The sequence below is a fragment of the Cupressus sempervirens genome, chromosome 5 (assembly GCF_028749045.1).
Source record: "Cupressus sempervirens isolate cs-2001-9-10 chromosome 5, ASM2874904v1, whole genome shotgun sequence".
In the NCBI taxonomy this organism is placed as follows: Eukaryota; Viridiplantae; Streptophyta; class Pinopsida; order Cupressales; family Cupressaceae; genus Cupressus; species Cupressus sempervirens.
The window spans coordinates 527,124,586-527,147,368 of record NC_143122.1 but is presented as its reverse complement, the minus strand read 5'-3'; the positions used below and the strand labels follow the sequence as shown (position 1 = coordinate 527,147,368).

The following is a 22,783-nucleotide window of genomic DNA, read 5'->3' as shown; positions in this document are numbered from 1 at the left end:
CAGAACCTATTACACTTGATAGGACAAAGTGGTTAGATTTCATAATCCAAAATGGTATGTTGTTCAAAGGATGTCAATTGTGCATTTCCAGAAGTTCTATGAGAAAAAATCTCATTAAGGAGAAGCATAGCAGAGGGTTGGCTGGACACTTTGGTAGAGATAAGACTATTGCTTTGGTTGCTGAGAATTATTATTGGCCACAATTGCAACAAGATGTGAAGATATTTGTGCAGAGATGCAAAGTATGTCAGATGGCAAAAGGTGTGAAGCAGAATACTGGGTTGTATCATCCATTACATGTACTAGGGAAGCTGTGGGAGGATGTCAGCATGGATTTTGTTCTTGGTTTACCAAAGACATAGCGAGGGTATGATTCGATATTTGTGGTGGTTGATAGATTTTCAAAGATGGCACATTTAATTCCCTGCAAGACGACTAGTGATGTTCATGTGGCAGATTTGTTTTTCAAAGAAGTGGTGAGACTACATGGTCTGTCAAAGAGTATAGTTTCAGATCGAGATACCAAATTTGATGGGTATTTCTGGCGTACATTGTGGAAGAAATTGAAGACAGATTTGAAGTTACATCATCCACGGACTAATGGACAAACAGAAGTTGTGCATCAAAGTTTGGGAAATTTGTTGAGATGTTTAGTTGGAGATAAGCCAAAAGGCTAGGATCTGATTTTACCACATTGAGAATTTGCATATAATAATTCTATCAATAGAAGTGGTAAATCACCATTCTAGATTGTATACGGGAGCAATGTCAGAAATACTTCTGAATTGAGGCAATTGGATAAAGGAGAAATAAGTAGTGCTGAACTAAAAGAATTTGTTGAACATTTGAAGAATATCCATACGGGGGTGAGGAAGCACATTATTAAGATGAATACATAGTACAAAGCTAAGGCTGATGTAAAAAGGAGGTATAAGGAATTTAAGATTAACGATGAAGTCATGGTTCATTTGAGAAAGGAGTGTTTTCTAATGGGTACACATAATAAGCTGAAAATGAAGAAGTTTGGACCATATAAGATAGTGAAGAGGTGTGATTCTGGAAATGCCTATGAAGTAGAGTTGCTTGTTGAACTGAATATTTCCCCAGTATTTAACATTTCATATTATAGTATTATGAAGGAGGTAATGGAGATGCAGTTGCAGAAGCACAATGGAGTATTCCAGCAACTAGTTCGGCTACAAAGGAGATTGAGGAGATACTGGACAGCCGTGTTGGCAAAAGTACAAGGAACAAAACCTATGAAGCACTAATTGGTCAAATGGAAAGAGAGACCAGTAGAAGATTCATCATGGCTAGCAAGCGAGGAGGTTCACCGTCTTAGTTTTCCACTAAATACCTGACATGTGACGAGGTCACTTCTCAAATTACCCCAAGTGTCTAATGCAGGAGCATCCTAGGTGTAAGAGCAATCTTGCATCGCCCAAAAATATTTCCATTTTATTTCTAGAATAAGGGTTGTCTCAATGCAGAGTTGTTATTTCTGTAGGCTTACTCCTTAGTAAGTCAGTCATACAAGCTCAAAAATGTCATAATTTTAGAGGTGGATGTTCATCTTCGATTTATCAACCTACCAATTGAGGCTTAGTGCAATATCATGAGGATTCATGGATTTTTTGTGTGAAATTTTCGTATAAAAACTTCAAGCTCATTGTTGAAGACCTTAGAGGCCCCGGATGGGCTACAAACTGGAGTCTACTGGAGCTTGCGCAAATCAGGCCCAGGCAGTGTAAAAATGCTTATTTAACGAATGCTCGTACATTGTCGAGGACAGCTTTGAGTGATAACTTGCAACCTTGTTTTGTAAATTACTGCAAGGAAGGCCCCCTTGTGAGTTTGAATATTGTATTTCAAAATTCTATAATTCCGCATTTGAGGTGATAATAAGAAGCCCATATTTTGTTCTCACAAATTGTTGTTATTTATTTGTTTCTATTATGTGTTTGTAGTATTAAGGGGAGCACCCTTCATCAAGGGATTTGAAGCATAAGCTTAATAAAGAAAACAGTGTTCCATTGCCACATCAAAATTGGTCTCATATGCTCCTTACATAATCTCAAGTCAAGGTCTCTACTATGAATAGGTTGCTTCTTCTAGTCAACCATGTTGTAAAATGTCTCAAAAATTTCCCCAAGATCATATGAATGTATGCTAGTAGACATAATCACATGCACAACAAGTGAGATGAAAGAATGATATATTCCATTTCATAATTTTTGGAAAATTCTCAAAATAATGTCTTCCTTTTCTTCCAATTTGGAGAATTGAAATAACAAATATCACCTGTAATATTTTATTTTCTGGTTTGTTTTACAATTTCCAACAATAAATACAGTATGACCACACCATAATAATAAATAACTAGAACATGTTATTACTATGTTGATTTAATTCCTTGTGGATCTTCTCTTCCTGCAACACTGACAAACTAACTCCTTTTATTTGCCTTGCATTCCCACAAATGATACGTAATCACCTCCTTACTGGCCAGTTTGATTTAATGCGCTAGCCAAAAAAATATGGAAATTTCTTGAAACTTCCCTGTGATCCCTTATGGTGATCTACTCATCATGTGAATTAAGTTGGTCAATATAAAATAAATAAATAAATAACTTCCTGAATGCCGCGTCATATTTACCCCGTGAATTCTAACTTAATTGAAAAGTGTGGTGCGTTGCTTTAAAGAAACACAATCATAATTTTCATGGTGGCTCGTTAAAAACACTTTATCATGCTCAAATTCTGTGATTGCATTGGAGGTTATTCAAGTGTTGGCAAATAGTATTTATATAAAATCTCCCTTCAAGCTAGCAACTACAAGGAATAGCATTGCTCTCATGAAAAGCACACTAAATAAAAATATAACATTCAAATCTGCCACTTTCAAAATGAAACTTATGATTTGTTTGTAGATTCCATTTGTTGATTATGACGGTATGGTCAGCCCACCAATTTCTCAAGGGGGATATGATTCTCTTCCCATTTAACTTTTACACCTTCCAAAAGAGGTGGCTGCTTGCCAAGTAAGAAGATCAATGTATTTATGCCATCCACACAACATGCGGCTGCCAAAATATTTTTTTGATATCCTAAGCTCCTTATGCCTCTATGCAGACTCTTAGAATAGTACAACCCTCTTTAACTTTCCAGACAGTATGACTGAACATTCTGACCAGCCAATAGTTATGATAACTGAAAAATGGTACGGTAAAATTTATAAAAAACCTAAGTTGTCCATTTCCGAATGGGTCCAACTACAAGAACCAGAACCTAGTGCGGCTGTATAGCAATTTTTTTCCTTGGGTACGGGTATGTCATATCTCTATAAACTTAGTAGTATCTGTTTATAATATGCACCAGTCAACACACAGGGCTTCAATCCTTCACTACAAGCTTCACATTCCTCAATGACTGATAAATGGACCACCCGTTCCCCTTTAAAGTTTTCACCCAGCAATTGGTGAAGGTTAATGCAGCACCATGGACTTCTAAAGGAACCATCTGGAACTGAAACACTCCCACATCCCTAATCTAGAACTATTTGATCAGGAACAATAACGTTTGAAACTTCTAAATAAACACCTTGCAAATAGATGTTGGCTCTTTCCTAGTTGAAATGCCTGACACTTCAAACATCTCAGAGGTGGTGAGAAATGCCTACAAGCTGGAAGACCAAGACCTGGACTGAAACTTCATGCCTCCTATTCAACGTATGCAGCCAGATTTGATAGGAAATAGCAGCTTGAGCTCAGTAATGTCTTGGCAATGGAAAGATATAAAATCAACTCAAACTGAAGAGGATGTGTCAACCTGAATTGCCTCACTACAAGCTTAACAATCCTCACTCACTGATAATTGGACCACCCGTCCCCATTTAAAGTATTCACCCAACAATTGGTGAAGGTTAATGCAGCACTGTGGACTTCTAAAGGAACCATCTGGAACTGAAACACTCTCACGTCCCTTATCTAGAACTTTCTGACCAGGAACAATGAGGTCTGAAACTTATATATAAACACCTTGCAAATAGATGTTGGCTCTTTCCTAGTTGAAATGCCTGACACTTCAAACATCTCAAAGGTGGTGAGAAATGTGCACGAGGAATTCCAAGACCTGGGATGAAACTTCATGCCTATCCTATTCAATGTATGCGGCCAGATTTGATAGGAAATAGCAACTTGAGCTTGCTAATGTCTTGGCAACGGAAAGATATAAAATCAACTCAAACTGAACAGGATGTGTCAATATGAGCTGCCTCACTACAAGCTTCACAATCCTCAGTGACTAATAATTGGACCACCCGTCTCCCTTAAGTGTTCACCCAGCAACTGGTGAAGGTTAATGCAGTGCTGTGGACTTCTAAAGGAACCATCTGGAATTGAAGCACTCCCACATCCCTAATCTAGAACTATTTGACCAGGAACGATGAGGTCTGAGACTTCTAAACTAAGCTGCTGGTTAAAATTCTGGTTCATATGCGGGTTCAACATTCGGATTCGACATTTGCTTGAAATTTTTTTGGCCTAGGTTCGGGTTCGTTTTGGGTTCGTTCATACAAGATTGTTTTTTTTAATTATATATATGTAGACATATGCTGCAGCAAATAAGTTTATAGTTTATACATCACTATGCTAATACTAAAGCAATTTAGCAACATACACCACCATATATATTCACAATTTAGTTCAAATAGCATGACAAATTGTCAAAATACACCGATATATCAATGTTTCAGTTCAAATATCAGTAATATCAACATTACTAATCAGTAACCACTATCAGTCATGTGATCAAAAATCATCAAAGAATTCATCATTAGGAAGTTGCAGATTAGAAGCATAATTAGTGCCATTAGCATCAATAGTCTCAGTTGTAGCCTCAAGATCAGCTTCAACATCATTATGTATCTAATCATCATGTTTGCCATCATCAATTGCAAGTGCATCAAAGTGGGCTTCTAACTCTGTAAACTCTGGTTCGACATCCCATTGTTTTACCTCCCCTTTTTTGTAGGTATTCTCTTTGTGAGTTGTGAGCCTCAAGTTTGAATGCACAAAGACCAAGTTATTTGCCTTCTTGGAGTTTACTCAGTTGCGTTTTATTGAGTGGATGAAGGAGTATGTACTTCAATTCCTCTCAGATGATGATGAACTAGCAGCTTATCAAGATTTACAAATTTGAAATTATAGAGTGAAGAATTTTGAATATTTATGAACAAGAAATTACAAATTAAAATCTTAAGGTTAAAGAACTTACCTATAATAAAATTTTGATGGAAATGGGCTGCAAGTGCTGGTGCATTTGTCCATGGAAGTACCAACATTTATGAGCATCAATGTTGTTCTTGTCTTCAAGAGCATCAAGACAACAATCATCAGTGCTCACAAAACTCATAAATTCAGACCTCATTGCGGGTCGTAGGTGCTCGGAAAAGAGTCTTTGGAGGGCTTCCTTGTACCCTTGAGAAACTTCAGGATCTCCATATGGGGAAACTCTAGTGGTACTCTCCTTGAGGATAGCTTGGCTATAGAACCTGGGGATCAATGCAAAGGAAAGTAGATGCAAAGGGGTAATCATTTTGTTCCATCTCTCTACCATGATTACTTGTAGCTCCTTGAAGAACTTTTCATCAAAATCTTGCTCTTTCTCTTTTATAATGGTTCTAATATCCTCAATCATGGAGTCAATGTCATCATATACCTCACAAGCAAGGCTTATCCATGTCAGTGTATCGGATCATGCTCAAATATAGGCTCAATGAACTTCAAAAGGTACTCAGCACGATCCCACCAAGAGTCTTGTAGTATCCTTTCCTAAATGACAGTTGCCCTTTCAGTATAAGATTGCCTCCATACGCTTCAATAAGCACTAGTTACCATTCTACACAATGCTTGTTTAACTTTGACAAAACATCTCAAAACAATAGTGTTGGAGGCAAAGCAGGTCTCAGCAACCTATTTAAAAATCAAAATAATAGTAGATTAAAAGGTTTAAAATCAAGTGATCTATTTAAATTTAAAAACATAAAAAGTTTACAAAACTAATGTGACTAGATTTCTAAACAACATGTTTGAATTTTAAACAATTGAACTTACCTTCAAGACCTCCAATTTCAAGAATTGTATAAATATGGCTTGCGTCATATGGTGGTTTGTGACAAACATTTGGATATCGTGTGCCTCTTTATACATTTTTTTTATCCATTCAACCTTAGTGCCAATTTTTGCAGCATTAGGTTGAGTGAGTGCATGGCACAAGGTGTCCAAAAAATGTGTTTGTGGCGCTCCACAACCAATAAGCCGGCAGCCCTACAATTCTCGGCATTATCGGTTACTACTTGAACAACATTTTGAGAGCCAACTTGCTCAATGGCTTGGATGAGAATGTTTGCAATGAAAGGACCATCCTTTACCTGTCCTTCACAATCCATAGCTCTCAAGAACATTGCATTGTCTACTATAGCATTCATAACTATTCCTCTTACTTGAAGATGTTTACCTAGCCAACGTTTTTGTAATGTCCCATTTTTAGCATTCATAGCATGATGTTGTCGTTAGCCTATTTCCCCACGGTCCCATAGGCTAACTAAGGCATTAAAGGGGCTTAGAGGCCATTTGGCCTAGATAGTTTCAGTTGCAATTCTTTTTGAGGGGTTTTGAGGCAACTTTGGCCATACTTACTATTTATAGTAAATCATCTTGGATATGGTCAGACATCCAGTGGCAGCGATATGTCGATGGTAATTGTTTAAAATCGGCAAAAAGATTTGTTTATCATTGATAAGATTTTTTATGCATTGATAAAGCTATTTTATAAAGTTAAATTTAAATATTTAACTTTATTAATGCATAGACTATAGTTTGTGAGAAATATTTAAATTAAAAGAGTCCCCTTTATTTTATAACACATTGGAGACATAAGTTACATAAAGGGAGTGATGTTTTATCCCACATTGAGAAAACGAAGGATTGAGCTCTTGTGAGAACACTATAAAAGAAAGGGAAGAGCTTCTTTTTAGTATGCTTGGAAATATCAAAGAAATTGAAAAATTTTCTGGAGATTATGTCTCAATAGTTTGGAGGACGAAATCCCTTCAAGCTGAAAATCTTGATGCCATTGAAAGATATGGTCTTGAGATTCAACATAGTAGCAGTCCGAAAAAGCGGAACCGAAAAAGCAAGCTGAAAAAGCGAATACAAAAAAGCAGAACCGAAAAAGCAGTCCGCAAAAGCAGTCCAAAAAGCAGATCCGAAAAAGCAATCGAAAAAGCAATTCGAAAAAAGCAGAACCGAAAAAGCAGGCTGAAAAAGCGAGAACGAAAAAGCAGTCCAAAAAAGCAAGCTGAAAAAAAGGCCGAAAAAGCAATTCGTAAAAAGCAAAGCAGAAGGGGCAACATTGAAGGAAATTATTATAGCCATCTACAACCAGGTTCTTTTGTTAGTATTGTTTTTTAGGGAGTTATAAACTTTCAGCTGTAAGTGTGCATTATACCAGCATTATCATTTTGTAATCCATGTAAATGCCAAAGTCTTGGCCATATTTCATGAGCATTGTATTTTTTCATTGCAATTAAGAAGATAATAGTTGCTGGTGTCATTTAAGAAATTTAATATCATTATTTATCAGCTAGTTAGTTTGCATACCAACTGTTTGTAAAAATGTCAGTTGGCTGTAGGTGTTCATTTCTCATGCTTAGCTCATATATATGCACTGAATATTGTCAAAATTAGTAGCACACTCATGTTAGGTCATTGTGTAGTTCATCGTAGTCTTCTAGCACAAGATTCTCATTGATGCAAATTGAAGAAAAAGCCATTTGAAACTAGCTGAAATACTATATCAGTAATACATCCCTTACATGTGAATTGTTTGATGAAATTCCTTGAGCTTTCATCAGCATTTTTGAGGGCAGATTTGAGGAGGGTTATTACAGTGGTATCAGAGCTTGCTTGCAAAGTGTTTGACGAAATGTCAAACAACTGAAGTATAAAGATTTTTGGTGTTTGAAGAAGTTATAACCTATTGGGGTCATTACAGTGGTATCAGAGCGGTTTCCTGCCATCCTGTGGAGGTCTTATTGGGAATTTGGATTAGCCAGATAGAGAGAAAAATGTTTAACAAAATGAATGCCAGTCCAGATCAGGGAAAGGAAAGATTCTTACAGTTATTAGACACCTTAGCACAGGGACAGCGATCAGCAGAGCAGAGAGCGCAGGAACAGAGTCAGAGATTGGAGCTTATGATGCAGATGATGGCTCGTCAAATGGGGTTGAATGCTAACGTAGGTGGAGGAAATAATCGGAATGGTAATAATCAGAATGGTAACAATCAGAATGGGAATAATCAGGATGGGACACATAATGGACGTGAACAAGTTGGGAACAATTTCGGTCATGCACCCCAGCAAGCTAGGACAGTGAGTTCGAGGCCCATGATTCCCACATTTCCTCCTAGAGCTCCAGAGCAGCCCGTACCAGAGCCCCAGATCACTAATATACAAGACCAGCTGAGGAGAGATTAAAAAGCCGGAGGTCCAAATTTTACTGCTGTAATTACCTTTAGGGAGTATATAAATGTGCGGATGAAGCATATGCCTTGTGGACATGACAAGAACCAGAGCTATGAGCTACGGAAGAAAGTATGGAAACTTCAATTACCATATTATGATGGCTCGGGGAAGTCTACAACAAGAGCTTGGGTTCAAAGGTTTGACACATACTTTCAAATGAACCCTATGCCTGAGGAAGAAGCTATTAAGTATGCAGCAATTCACCTAGATGGGTTAGCACACGAGTGGTGGCATCATGGTATGGTCACTATGGGTCATGCACACATTACCTCATATGTGGAGTTTAAGGAGAGACTGATTGAACGTTTTGATAGGCCTAAGGATCGTACCTTCCCTATGACAGGCAGAAACTTGTATGAGGAGTTTAACAGACATGCTGATTCAATACAGGGAGACATTAGCATATCTTCAGGTAATGGTTTATCTACATCATCTTCACAGGTAGAAGGGGTTACAGACGTCGTGCAGGTTGAGCCAGAAGGTGATATCACAGGCACACCGGATTGTGCGATTGACACAGATAGTGATTCCAGTACAGTTGGGCTGGATGAAGTTACAACAATTGAGGATACTGTCATGTTTGAGGATAGTACAGTTGATCAGAAAGTGAGCATTCAGGACTTTGCAGAAAGTGAGTATCAGGCACAGTTGGATGCTTCTTCACATGAGATAGAGGCTAGTAGCTCTTTACTTGGTTTGGCACGCCAACTGAAGACAAGGGACAAGAATATTGTCACGGCTTTATTTCATCATGATAGGATACATGGATTGATTGAGAATCACATTTGGATGATTCAACTGCAGGAGAGACAGAAAGGAGTCACAACAGGTTCTTCTTGTGACGACTTACAGCAGATCAAGGAAGGCATGGAGGCAATGAAGTTGACTCTCCAGGATTCTGAGAGACATGTGGACGAGCGTTGTTTTGAGGTGAGTTCAGTTCGGGAGTTAGCGCATATAGCAGGGACTCAGTTTCCTTTTACAGTCGGGTCACATATTGATGATGATTTTGACCAGAGATATTTATCATTCTTTGGTAGTAGTATCTGTTGCACCATCATGGACTTGATTAGTAGCTTGCCAGGTGTAGTTCTCATCCATGCCAGCAGCTTGTTTGATGCTGGAATTAGTTTTTACACACTTTTGTTGGGCATTGTTCATGTATCCAGTCGACCATTCTTGTTGGAATGGGTTGATGATCTCTCAGATATGACAAAGTTTACAGAAGAGTCCCAGGATCTGATTATTACAGATGACACCCAGGGGGATGTTGTGGACAGTTTTGAGGACTTAGTCTCCTCAACAGTTTCCTTTGATACGGAGGTTTATGTTGATGCCTCAGTCACTCTGTTTGATGATACAAGTTCAGCAGGTGGACTGCAAAATTTGGATGGCAGTATTACAGATGATAGCCATTCTAAGGTTACTCCTTTGGACAGTGTACCAGGGGTAGAGTGTAGGAGTTTGACAAGTCAACACAATCATGTGTCTAGTCAGCTAAGAGTTTGCGAGTGAGACATTTCTATCGCTTGCGAGCATTTTGATGCTGCTCGTTAGTTGTTAGCAGTTTATGGATGGGGTTCTCCTGCTAGTGATGAGCAGGGAGGCAGATATCTTTCCTTGACAAAGATCCACTCTTTATGGGAGGCTATTCAGATTCTGAGGCAGAATTATATGCAGTTGGTAGCCGATAGAGATTATCTTATGGGGTGGGGCAGTACAGCATATGACGCATTATTGGTCAAGGAAGATGAGGTGAGTAAGCTTACTCAGCAGCTTGAGGTGACTTCTAAGTTTCTTGAGAGTACACAGTTGGCTTTCGAGGAGTCACTGTTTCATTTAGCTGAGGTGACCGTGGAGTTGGAACGACTTCAGTCTTTACCAGATTTTGTACAATCACTGACCGTGGTGACTGGTGATCCGAGGATGTCCATGGTCGAGGTTGATAGAGGTAGTGGAGATGAGGATATATCTATCCATGACACTAGTATTGACACATTTGGTCCATTTCCATTGGAGGCAGGTTCAGCTGAGTTGGGCGCTGCAGCTGAGCATTGTGGTATTTTTGACTTGGAGGGCACAAAGACTAGTGATGTTGTTGTTGATTCTGCACTCTTGGCTATATCATCCTCTGACTTAGTTGATGATCAGTCACAGTTGGTTGTATCACGTCTACAGGATGAGTCTTTGACCGAGATTGGTTCTTTTTACCGGCATTATACTGTAGGATATGTTCATCGGTTTGCTTTTGATCCATGTGTTGAGGAGTTGATGGCAGACAGATTTGGTTTGGGCTCTCGTTTTTGCTATCTACTGTGTAATGACTATTCACCATCAGCAATGCATTATGGTTATGAGACAGTGGCCGGTGATCTGCAGAGTTGTGTTAATTGCAGTAGGTGTGCAGTGTGTGGATTCTCTATATTTGGTGCAGTTTCATGCGAGAGTATTCATCGTTGTTGCAGAATTGTATTGTACATTCCACATAGGCTAGTGGGATGTGTTGATGGTATTTACTATGTTGGCAGTTTGGGTTATCTACTCTACTTGGGTTCTGATATTTCGAGAGCTTGTTTCTCATGGGTTCCTGACTTTGGAGTTTGGGTGAGTTGTATTCGCCAATTTGATTATGGATTCCTCTTGGTTAATTTTCAGAGGTTGTTGCAGGAGCCTATGTTGACTGACAGCAGTATAGTTCATGACTACATTTGGGATCTAGGTGGATTGATTGGGTTGTTGTTCGACCATTGCTTGGGGACAAGCAATTTTGGAGAGGGCGGACTGTAATGTCCCCTTTTTAGCAATCATAGCATGATGTTGTCGTTAGCCTATTTCCCCACGGTCCCATAGGCTAACCAGGACATTAAAGGGGCTTAGAGGCCATTTGGCCTAGATAGTTTCAATTGCAGGTCTTTTTGAGGGGTTTTGAGGCAACTTTGGGCATACTATTTATAGTAAGTCATCTTGGATATGGTCAGACATCCAGTGGCAGCGGTATGTCGATGGTAATTATTTAAAATTGGCAAGAAGATTTGTTTATCATTGATAAGATTTGTTATGCATTGATAAAGCTATTTTATAAAGTTAAATTTAAATATTTAACTTTATTAATGCATAGACTAGAGTTTGTAGGAAATATTTAAATTAAAAGAGTCCCCTTTATTTTATAACACATTGGAGACATAAGTTACATAAAGGGAGTGATGTTTTATCCCACATTGAGAAAACGAAGGATTGAGCTCTTGTGAGAACACTATAAAAGAAAAGGAAGAGCTTCTTTTTAGTATGCTTGGAAATATCAAAGAAATTGGAAAATTTTCTGGAAATTATGTCTCAATAGTTTGGAGGACGAAATCCCTTCAAGCTGGAAATCTTGACGCCATTGAAAGATATGGTCTTGAAATTCAACATAGTAGCAGTCCGAAAAAGCGGAACCGAAAAAACAGGTTGAAAAAGCGGATACAAAAAAGCAGAACCAAAAAAGCAGTCCGCAAGAGCAGTCCAAAAAGCAGATCCGAAAAAGCAGTCCGAAAAAAGTGGAACCGAAAAAGCAGGCTGAAAAAGTGGGTACGAAAAAACAGTCCAAAAAAGCAGGCTGAAAAAACAGGCCGAAAAAGCAGTTCGTAAAAAGCAAAGCAGAAGGGGCAGCATTGAAGGAAATTATTATAGCCATCTACAACCAGGTTCTTTTGTTAGTATTGTTTTTTAGGGTGTTATAAACTTTCAGTTGTAAGTGTGCATTATACCAGCATTATCATTTTGTAATCCATGTAAATGCCAAAGTCTTGGCCATATTTTATGAGCATTGTATTTTTTCATTGCAATTAAGAAGATAATAGTTGCTGGTGTCATTTAAGAAATTTAATATCATTATTTATCAGCTAGTTAGTTTGCATACCAACTGTTTGTAAAAATGTCAGTTGGTTGTAGGTGTTCATCTCTCATGCTTAGCTCATATATATGCACTGAATATTGTCAAAATTAGTAGCACACTCATGTTAGGTCATTGTGTAGTCCATTGTAGTCTTCTAGCACAAGATTCTCATTGATGCAAATTGAAGAAAAAGCCATTTGAAACTAGCTGAAATACTATATCAGTCATACGTCCCTTGCATGTGAATTGTTTGATGAAATTCCTTGAGCTTTCATCAGCATTTTTGAGGGCAAATTTGAGGAGGGTTATTACAGTGGTATCAGAGCTTGCTTGCAAAGTGTTTGACGAAATGTCAAACAACTGAAGTATAAAGATTTTTGGTGTCTGAAGAAGTTATAACCTATTGGGGTCATTACAGTTTTGACCCATCTTTACTTAAAGTTCTATTTTTCCATTTAACGTTGCCTACTTATCCAATTGTTGTTGAGCAATTCTCAGATACTAAACAAAAGACATTGCAATAACATTCACCAAAGGACGGTTCCTCACATCTTTCCATCTATTCGATACTATTATGACACCTGTTTCAGTCCATGAATCCTGGATGGGCAGCATGGCAGCCTCTACACGAGCCACCTCATCATCCAGTAAAGTGGTGTGCATCTTCTCATAACCAGGGCCCTTGAACCCCTTTGAAGCCTCATTAGCTGCTATCATCATGTATTGCCAATATGGTGAGCGAACAACATTAAATGATAATCCATTTGCATAGACACATCTCACTATGGCTTTTGATTGGCAATGTCTCTACCTTCATTTTGAAATGATGCTTCCAATGGTCCCATCGCTTTCTTACTTACAGTCTGTTGTTGAGGAGAACGTAAGAATGGATGACCCTCTATCGATGGATCATTGGTAACAGAAGTTGAAGACATAGATGACATTTTCCCTTTCTTTGAAGGCCTACCACTTTGCAATGGATGAGAAGCATTTACCCTCCCAACAACTTCATCTACTTGCATTTGTTCTTGAATGTATTTTTTCACAATGTGGTTTGGAAAGAGGGTTTTAGGTAGCACTCTGTTTACTCTTGGCTTCCCTATACAAAAATTTAATGCCTTTCTGAGGAGTAAAGCACAAATGTGTTTTTACTCTACTATAGGAACTACTTGATTCCTCTTTGCAATGGTTGCAAATCCATACACAACCTCCTCCATCTGGCATTGATCGAACTATTTCCATTACGAGGAGCATCTGTCGATTTTGAAGTGGGGGTTTCCGGTGCCAAAACCACTTGCAGCCATTCTTTAAAATTTAAATCTACAAAGAACATAGAACACAGTAATTATAAGTTACAAGTATTTGCAGGTATATATTGAAACACTTTAACACAATTTACTAGTAAATAGTAAATATTATTAGTTTATTGAAACAATATAAAATTGTAAAATTTATATAGTAAATACATTTGCAGGACAAAAAATATTGGGAAGTATCAATTTATAAACAATATAATAGTAATATTGTAAACAATAATAGTAATAGTATCTGCTATTCAAACTTTGGTTTAAGATTGGTATTTTTGTTGTTTTGTGAGCCAGATATAATAATCTGTAATTGTTATTGTTGAAATTTGATGCCATTTACATTAAGTTATTTTATCATGATATTTTTGGGCCTAAGTCACTATGGGCACGATATTATCAGCTTATTGAAACACAATATAATTGTGATGTGAATATCAGGATTTAACTGTGTGATTTTGAGTCAAACTCGATGACCCATGTTTCATGAGTAGTGATTCAACATGAATCCATCTCTCATGAGAATAAATGGAACAGTTAGCACACATTGGATCTAGGTGATGCTCACAGGGGTGAAGCACCGGGACTTCTCGGGAGGTCACCCACCCAGTACTACTCCAGCTTGAGCGCGCTTAACTACGGAGTTTCTTCCACAGCTAAACCCAAAGCTTGCAACCCCATTTGCAAAACCTTCACCAAGTGTTGTGCCTTATGAACCATTCATTAGAAAACCCCTTAGTGTTGTGCTTAAGGGGCTTTCTAATGAATGGTTCATAAGGCACAACACTTGGTGAAGGTTTTGGAAATGGGGTTGCAAGCTTTGGGTTTAACTAGTGGAAGAAACTCCGTAGTTAAGCGCGCTCAGGCTAGAGTAGTACTGGGATGGGTGACTTCCCAAGAAGTCCTGGTGCTTCACCCCTGTGAGCATCACCTAGATCCAATGAGTGCTAACTGTTCCATTTATTCTTATGAGAGATGGATTCATGTTGAATCACTACTCATGAAACATGGGTCATCGAGTTTGACTCAAAATCACACAGTTAAATCCTGATATTCACATCACAATTTGACTAGCTGTGGAAATCATCTCCTACACAATATAATTGTAAAATTTATATGGTAAATAAATTTGCAGGACAAAAAATATTGGGGAGCATCAGTTTATAAACAATATAATAGTAATACTGTAAACTGTAAATAAAAGGAGAGGTTAATATTTGCCAAAGAGTCGACATAGAAAACATTTTTGAGTCTTGAAAACATTTTTTGTCGTGGATACTTGTTTGGGCCATGATTACTATCAAACCTTTGTTTTATTGCATAGGTTTTATCATCTTATTATCATGAAAGTTTCAAGACTATAGTTGAGAGGAAATAATATTGTATGGAAGCTTAGCCTACTATCTTCACGAACTACGATTTCCTATGATTTGCATAGAGAGGAATCACAAGAGAGGAAGAAGACAATGTTCCTTGTTGAGTCCCATAAACAGAGATATTTTGAAACCTCACAATGTGTGCATGTGAGTGGAGGGAAAACCCAAAGTGTGTGCCTGTGGATGTCGTGAGGAGAGAAAAAAAACCTTCTCGTCATGAATAGAAGAAAGCTCGCGCAAGTCCAATAAAAGCAGGATGCAAATGGGTTAAAAGTTAAAACTATTAAAATAATTCAATAAAGTTCACAAAATTACAAACAAACATTTGAAGATCGCTGAAATTTCCTGGTATTTGATTTGGACGCGCATTGACCGGTCCATATTTGCTGCAGAAGATGCCAAATTCGACCAAGGTCCCTTTCACTGACTTTGCACTGAATGTAGCAGGAAATAACAAATTTGAATAGAATACGAACCACATTTGAATTACCAATGAATCGACTAGCATTTTTGGGGTTGGATGACCGAATATGGTAACTTAGCTTCTAAACAAACACCTTGCGAATAGATGTTGGCTCTTTCCTAGTTGAAATGCTTGATACTTCAAACATCTCAGAGGTGGTAAGAAATGCGTACGAGGAAGACCAACACCTAGGCTCAAACTTCATGCCTATCCTATTCTATGTATGCAGCCAGATTTGATAGGAAATAGAAGCTTGAGCTTACTAATGTCTTGGCAATGGAAACATATACAATCAACTCAAATTGAAGAGGATGTGTCAATGTGAATTGCCCAATACCAAAAATGCTCAACACCTTCAATAAACCCTAACTTGTCAAGCAAAAGCCTTATTTCTTAACATGGAATCTAGACAACTTTCCTGGCAAACTCTTCAAAATCTTTGAACTTTGAAATTTGTCTTTTTAAAGACCTCACAGATTTCCCAAACTTTGATTAATTAAACTCAATGCAAAATCTGGATGATTCTGCCATACCAACTAGGGTAGATAGTTTCGCTACCGAAATGGATCTCCAAGAGGGATTTCATTCTTGAGAGGCTGAGATAGACCGAGTTCAATCTCTCAGGCCAAGAGTGCTTCAAAAGAGAAAATCTAATAATCTGCATACTGTCAAATGAGCTCACAAACCCCCTTTTATAACAATTTCCAGGAACTTTACAAAATACACAATATAAAATCATTATATTAATTAAATATGTATTGTTTACCTGAAAAGTGATTTGTTTCATCATCTAATATTTCCCAACGCCAAAAATCACTTTATCAACACCCTAACATCTAAGTTGCCCATCCTGGTATTACTACGAATTTGCGTTCGGTTTTGGATTCTCAGATTCAGAAAAAAAAAATTATTGGACAGTGAACTGCGGGTATATATATAGATATAGATATTTGTGTGCGCGTGTGTGTACATTTAACATGTTCAATGTTCAATGTTCATTCATGATTGGTTCAAAACTTCAAACATATAATTGGTTCATTCATTCAAATATGCATGTATGTATATTCATAGATTTATACTATAACATGTTCGATGTTCATCCATCATTGGTTCACAAATTCAAACATATAAGCGGTCCATTCATGATTGGTTCATGTGTATTCATAGAAAAATGCTAAAATTGTAGAACAAAGCAAAAATGGTAAAAAATGCTTGAGCGATGAATGAATGATCATCTGACATCAAATGACCAAATGCATGTTTTATGGTTGAAGTTCGATGATTTTTAGATTTTTTTCAAAAAAAGGTATGTGGGGCCCGTTTTTGGGCACCCACAGCCTCAGGTGCATGTGGATTCCTTCTGAATTCCAGCAGGATTCCAGTCGCACATCTGGATTCCCTATGGGTTCTGCTCATCAATGAATGATCATCAAATGACCAAATGCACGCTTTGTGGTCAAAATTAGATGCTTTTTAGATTATATTTTTTTAAAGTGGCATGTGGAGCCTGTTTTTGGGCACCCACAGCCTTGGGTTCATGTGGACTTCTTCTGAATTCCACCCAGATTCCAGCAGGATTCCAGCCAGGCATCCAGATTCCCTATGTGTTCTGCTCTGTAGAAACCACAGAGAATCTGATGCCCGGACGGAATCCAGAAGGAATCGGAATCAGACTTGCACCAAAATCAGGATCTGGTAACTTGGTAACTTAGCCTAACATTTAAAACTTCCCATCCCAGTAAAAATAAGCCATAACACTAGATGTTTTTAAATGTTTTGAATAATATCAAGCAACTTTAATTATATAATTAAAACAAATTCATCAATACATCCAGCTTGTGGAAGTTGCCGATGAGACCTCAGAATGAAAAACTGATTGCACAAGAGGGATACTGCTGATGAATAGTGAGAATTGAGTCTGTCCAGGCAACTGAACTATAAATAGACACTATCTCTCAGAATCTTGGGGAAGATGCTGGAAGCCAAAAATAACTTCACGACGTCACATATGGCTATCTGAGATCACAAGAAACATCAAACAACCAATCTGATAATGCTAACACACACCAAAACATCAATCCCAAACTGCAATGCAGGATAATCCAAAAATGGGGGCAATACAGATGATGTGCATAAATAAATGACTGAAACGAATTTCAAGAAAAAAGAAGTGCCCCCACTGTATCCCACATCTTTCATAATCCTTCACATGATGACCTAAGCTGAAGAACAGGTTTCTCTCTTTTCAGCATCTTATTAACAGAACCAAAAATGGAAAACAGACATTATTTTCAGAACAAAAGTCGAGAACAAAAGATGGGGCAGAAACATCGTTAGGAGAGTAGAAACCAGTTACAAATGATTCTTCATTTCCAGACCTTTCCATTTGATCAACCATGGCACAGACAATTCTTTCCTTCCAAGCCCGAAGGAAGACATTTGACAACTTGCATCCAATCTTTCCTGTTATCGCCAGACCTTGCTCTTTGGGGACTTGCTCCCCTCATATAGCTATTTGTATTGATTTCTTAATCACTTATGTTGTTGCAGCATTTGCTACATTTTTTTTGTGATTTGGTTCCTTTATTTTGCTTTCCTAGGATGTTTGTTTTCTACAACTTTCTACTAAAAACTTGTCTGTTCTCAAGCCTCACTGACCATGTCTTGGTCACTCGCGCAAATCAGCATACTTATCTAGCTGTAGTTGTAATCTCAATTTCCTTTATACTTTTAAGCTCCATCTAAACCACACAGAGTTTTCTATAGTAATCTGACCTACTAATCATTAATATTTTGATGATTGTACTCTGTAACTAAAGTCCTGCCTGAGTAGTTTTCTCATCTTTCAACAATTACTCACACAAGAGTCCATTTTGACTCTTTTCTCTTCTTACTACTAATACCGATCTCAAGTCATTCTTCAATCTATTTGGTCAATCGATTTCTTTAGTCTAGCTAAGAGTTTGAAGGTGAACAAGGTATGCAATTCATCAATCTTCTTCCTTGACTAGTACAAACTGCATAACTTCCTGTGAATTATTCCATAAGTCCATTAACATCTCTACATCGCCCCAGTTTTGGTCACTGCTGCTACTTTATGCCTCCTTTGGCTTCTTTTCTTTTTCAAAGCTTGACAAGTTGACAGGTATCATTGAAAATTGATAATTAAATCCATCCACTGGCTGGCTTTTGTTGGATGTCATAGACCTTGCAGTCATCAGGCAGTCTCCCTTAAGGGAGAGATTTGTCTAAAAACAATAGAAAGGAAAACAAAGGGTCAATCTTCTAAACCATAAGCACTCATAAGGTTGTTTATTTTTTCACATCCTAAGGATACAATTCCATTGAGAAGAAACTCTATCGTCATCTTTTTCAAATCCAATTCATGCTCAAATGTCCTAACTGCATAAACTATTTTTGGAGGAAGCTTTATTATGTGCTGATTGAAGAACATGGCATTTGTATTACTATCATTTCTGCATTGATTCAATGCCCAAAATTCTCTATCATATATGCTTTGGTTTTGGCACAACTAAAACGTATAACAAATTTTTAACTCACATAACAAATTGCTTTACAGAAGCAGGAAATGGAGAGTTGAAAAAGGGCGGTGTGTGTGTGCTGCACGTGTGTGGGCATGGGTGCGAGTGGGGAGGTCTGTGTACATGTGCCTCTCTGTGTGCAAGCACGCCAGCATGCACATGTGTGTGTGCTCGCGCGCGTGTGTGTGTGTGAGAGAGAGAGAGAGAGCACCTCACAGCAATCTTCAGTTTCCATATCATTCTTTTTGTCATCTTCTGTACTCTTTTCCTCATTGCTTTCTGTCGCACCAGCAGATAATGGCCTGGGAAGGGGCTTTACAGACTCCCAAGGATCATGCTGCAAAAAGAACTTAATCACTCAAAGAAAGAGCCTAGATACAAAAAGGCAAACATAGAAATTGTTGTTTATCAATATGAAACCCCAACAAATTGCTATGCCGAGAGATTCCACCTTTGGTAAAGCTTATAATAATTGAAAGTTGCAACATAATTTTAAACCAAAAAATACCATTTCAACGAATAACCTAAATAGTTCCCTTCAAAGTTGCTCAACATTTTAACCAAGAAAAGGGAGGGTGAAATTGTTGAATATATTGTCATCAATATTGAAGGATCAAGGTCATATAAATTTTGGGATTGGAATGAGCTGCGTGATTGCATGATTGAGCTACCTAGTTACCTGCTTGAGCTACTTGGTTGTCTGGTTGAGCTGCTTGAGCCACTTGGATGCATGCTTGAGCTGCTTGGTTGCATACTTGAGCTGCTTGGCTGTCTGGTTGCGCTACTTGGGTCTATACTTGAGCTGTTTGGCTGTCTACTTATCTACTTCACCTGCTGACACATGCCAGCTTAGATTGCCTTGTCATCATTCCAATATTCAAAAGGATAGATTTTATATAAATTTTAAATGTGATGGCAAGTGCAACTAATGTAACGCTTCGAATATTCAAAAGAGGAGGGCACAAGTATGAAGAGGAGTAGATATAATGATTGGAGGGCACAGTTTATAGTGTGTGGCTAATTATATCATGGGTGAAATTCAATGTTTGGCATTGACTTATTCACCCATATTAAGTATCGCAGCTCCTCTCTTTTTCAGTTGGCTTTTGAAACAATTTTTTGGCATTGCTTGTGAATTCTGAAGGCAGAAGTATAAGCTTGCAACAAAGATGCAAATGCAAGAGGAAGAGTCGACGATATACTCTCGTACTTTGAAGCTGTGTTTGAGTCTGAAGAAGAATGATTATTTAGAAGTATCACACAGTATGAAAAATATTTATTAATCGACTAAGCCTTGAGAAAATTTTGACAACAAGAAACGTGTGAGGACATTAGTAATAAAATTGTATGATGGTGTTAGTAGGTTATGCGGCTAAGGAGTGTGACTAAAGTGTAAAATTTTACAAATCGCATTTCTTCGAAGTGTGGGACATTACAAATTGCTTGTGTGTGACTAAGGCTAAGGGACTTTACTTAAATGAATTGTTGAGAAATATGGATCTAAGATAGAGAACAAGATTGCTTTTTCTTTATCTCTGTAAATCTTGAATTCCTCCACTTGTAATAATATGTATATATATAATTGTAAGACTTGTATAGTGCAAGTAACCAAGTCTGCAATATTTAAATTGCTGACAGTCTGTAATTATCCAAATGATAACAGTGATATGCACTGTAGACTTGAATGAATACAGAATCTGAATTCCGTATTAATTATTAGTGCAGACTTGTACTGAATATGAATGCCGAATAAGTATTAGTGCAGACTTGTATTGCGTATCGAATGCAGAGATGAATATTGCCGTGTTGATTGATATCATTCTGCATCCAATACCAATATAAGTACACTCTCAAAAAGTCATGTCACGTAAGGACATGACCCTTACATGGTATGATCCACGAAGGGCCATGGTCTTGTGTGCCATGACTGGTCTTAACTAAAGATTAGTTAGACTGTATTAAATATATCACTGCATGAAGTGAATCGGGGGGTTAGATTTAATAAACACGATCACTATGTAAACACTAATCAATGCAATCTGCGGTGATTGTAATCTCAGTTTGTTCTATAGTTAATTTGGATATGACAATAACAATATGGCATCTCTTATGTGCGTGTGTTTGTAAGTGTGTGTATATACTTGCTTATTATTATACACATCAAATTATCATAATTTGCTGAGAACATCAATCCGACTGAATCTATAACTCAACACTCCCTCTTAGCAAAAGAGGATTGAATAATCATAAGTATTTCATGATCAGAATTTGCACTGACATCAACTTGTAGAGATATCAAAGGTATATGAGATTTCATAACATCACTGGATATCAGATTACCGGCACTCTGGTACAACATTGGAATGAAATCTATCAGATAACAATAAGCACAATCTCAAATATAAATTGTTCATCTTATCATGACATCCAACACATTTTGGGACAACAGTTACAGAAGTCAGTCATGATAAAACTATCATCATATCATGATATCTGGCACAGTCCGGGACACAACTAAGGGAGTCAATCATGATGTGTTTGTTATCATAATCACCGACACAATTCGGGAAAGACACTAAGTGATAACAAAATAAGCACACTATATACAGTATCAAGATATCCGGCACATTCCGGGACAGCAACTTAATGTAGTCAATCTTGATACAATAGTTATCATGAATTCTGGCACAGTCCAGAACAGCAAGTTAATGTAGTCATAATGATAACAGGTCTCAATATTGTTGAGGTCGTCACCTTACAATAGCGACCTTACACAACCATTCCATGAAAGATCATCACCTTTCATGAGATAACACATTAATGCAATATTGCAACATTAAATATTCTTGAATATATCGATTTCATAATATAGAAATTACATCTCAGATATTTCAATTACAATTTGGTCATACCAAGTTTACTTCTAAAGTACTCCACTTTCAACTTCCCAAGAGGCTTGGTATATGTCAGCATTCTGCTCTTCAATACTAATGTAGACCAATTTAATAACATATTTGTCTACAATATCTCTTATGTAATGGTAAGGAATCTCTATATGCTTGAATTGATTATGAAAGATTGGATTTACAGAAAGTTTGATGCAACTTTGATTATCACAATGAATCACATTGGGATTCAAGGGCTTCCCAAATAGTCCAACCAGTAACTTCCTCAACCACATTGCTTCATGAGCTCCCATGGAAGCAGCCATATAATCAGCTTAAGTGGAACTTAGAGCAAGTGTTGATTGTTTTCTACTAAACAAGGATATCATAGCCGATCCAAGACTGAAACAACACCCAGGTAGTACTTTTACAATCAACGAAACTGCTTGCCCAGTTGGAATCTGAATACCCTTGAAGTTGTATCTCAACATTCTCATACTTCAGGCCAAGTCCAATAGTACCATGTAGATATCTCAAAATATGCTTAGCAGTCATTAGGTGAATCTTCTTAGGTTCACACATGAACTAACTCAACACATTAGTAGCATAACAGATATCAGAGCAAGTGTTAACCAAATACATAAAAGATCCAATAATTTGTCTATAGTAGGTAGGATTTGTAGGTTCTAAGTCAGCTGCTTCAAATTTAAGCTTATGAAGATTTGTTTCCATTGGAGTAGATAGAGGATTAC

General features: G+C 37.6%; 1 protein-coding gene across 3 annotated transcripts in view; it reads right to left on the bottom strand.

The window, feature by feature from the left end:
- LOC149557017 (uncharacterized) overlaps positions 1-22,783 on the bottom strand; it is a 138,829-nt gene that overhangs the window by 20,656 nt on the left and 95,390 nt on the right. For 2 of the 3 annotated variants that reach the window (XM_089831672.1, XM_089831673.1), the window contains one exon: positions 19,358-19,483. The exons of the other annotated variant lie outside the window; for it this stretch is intronic. In XM_089831672.1, the coding sequence (XP_089687798.1) occupies positions 19,358-19,483 (126 nt within the window). The remainder of the gene's footprint in view (positions 1-19,357; positions 19,484-22,783) is intronic. 3 annotated transcript variants of the gene reach the window in all.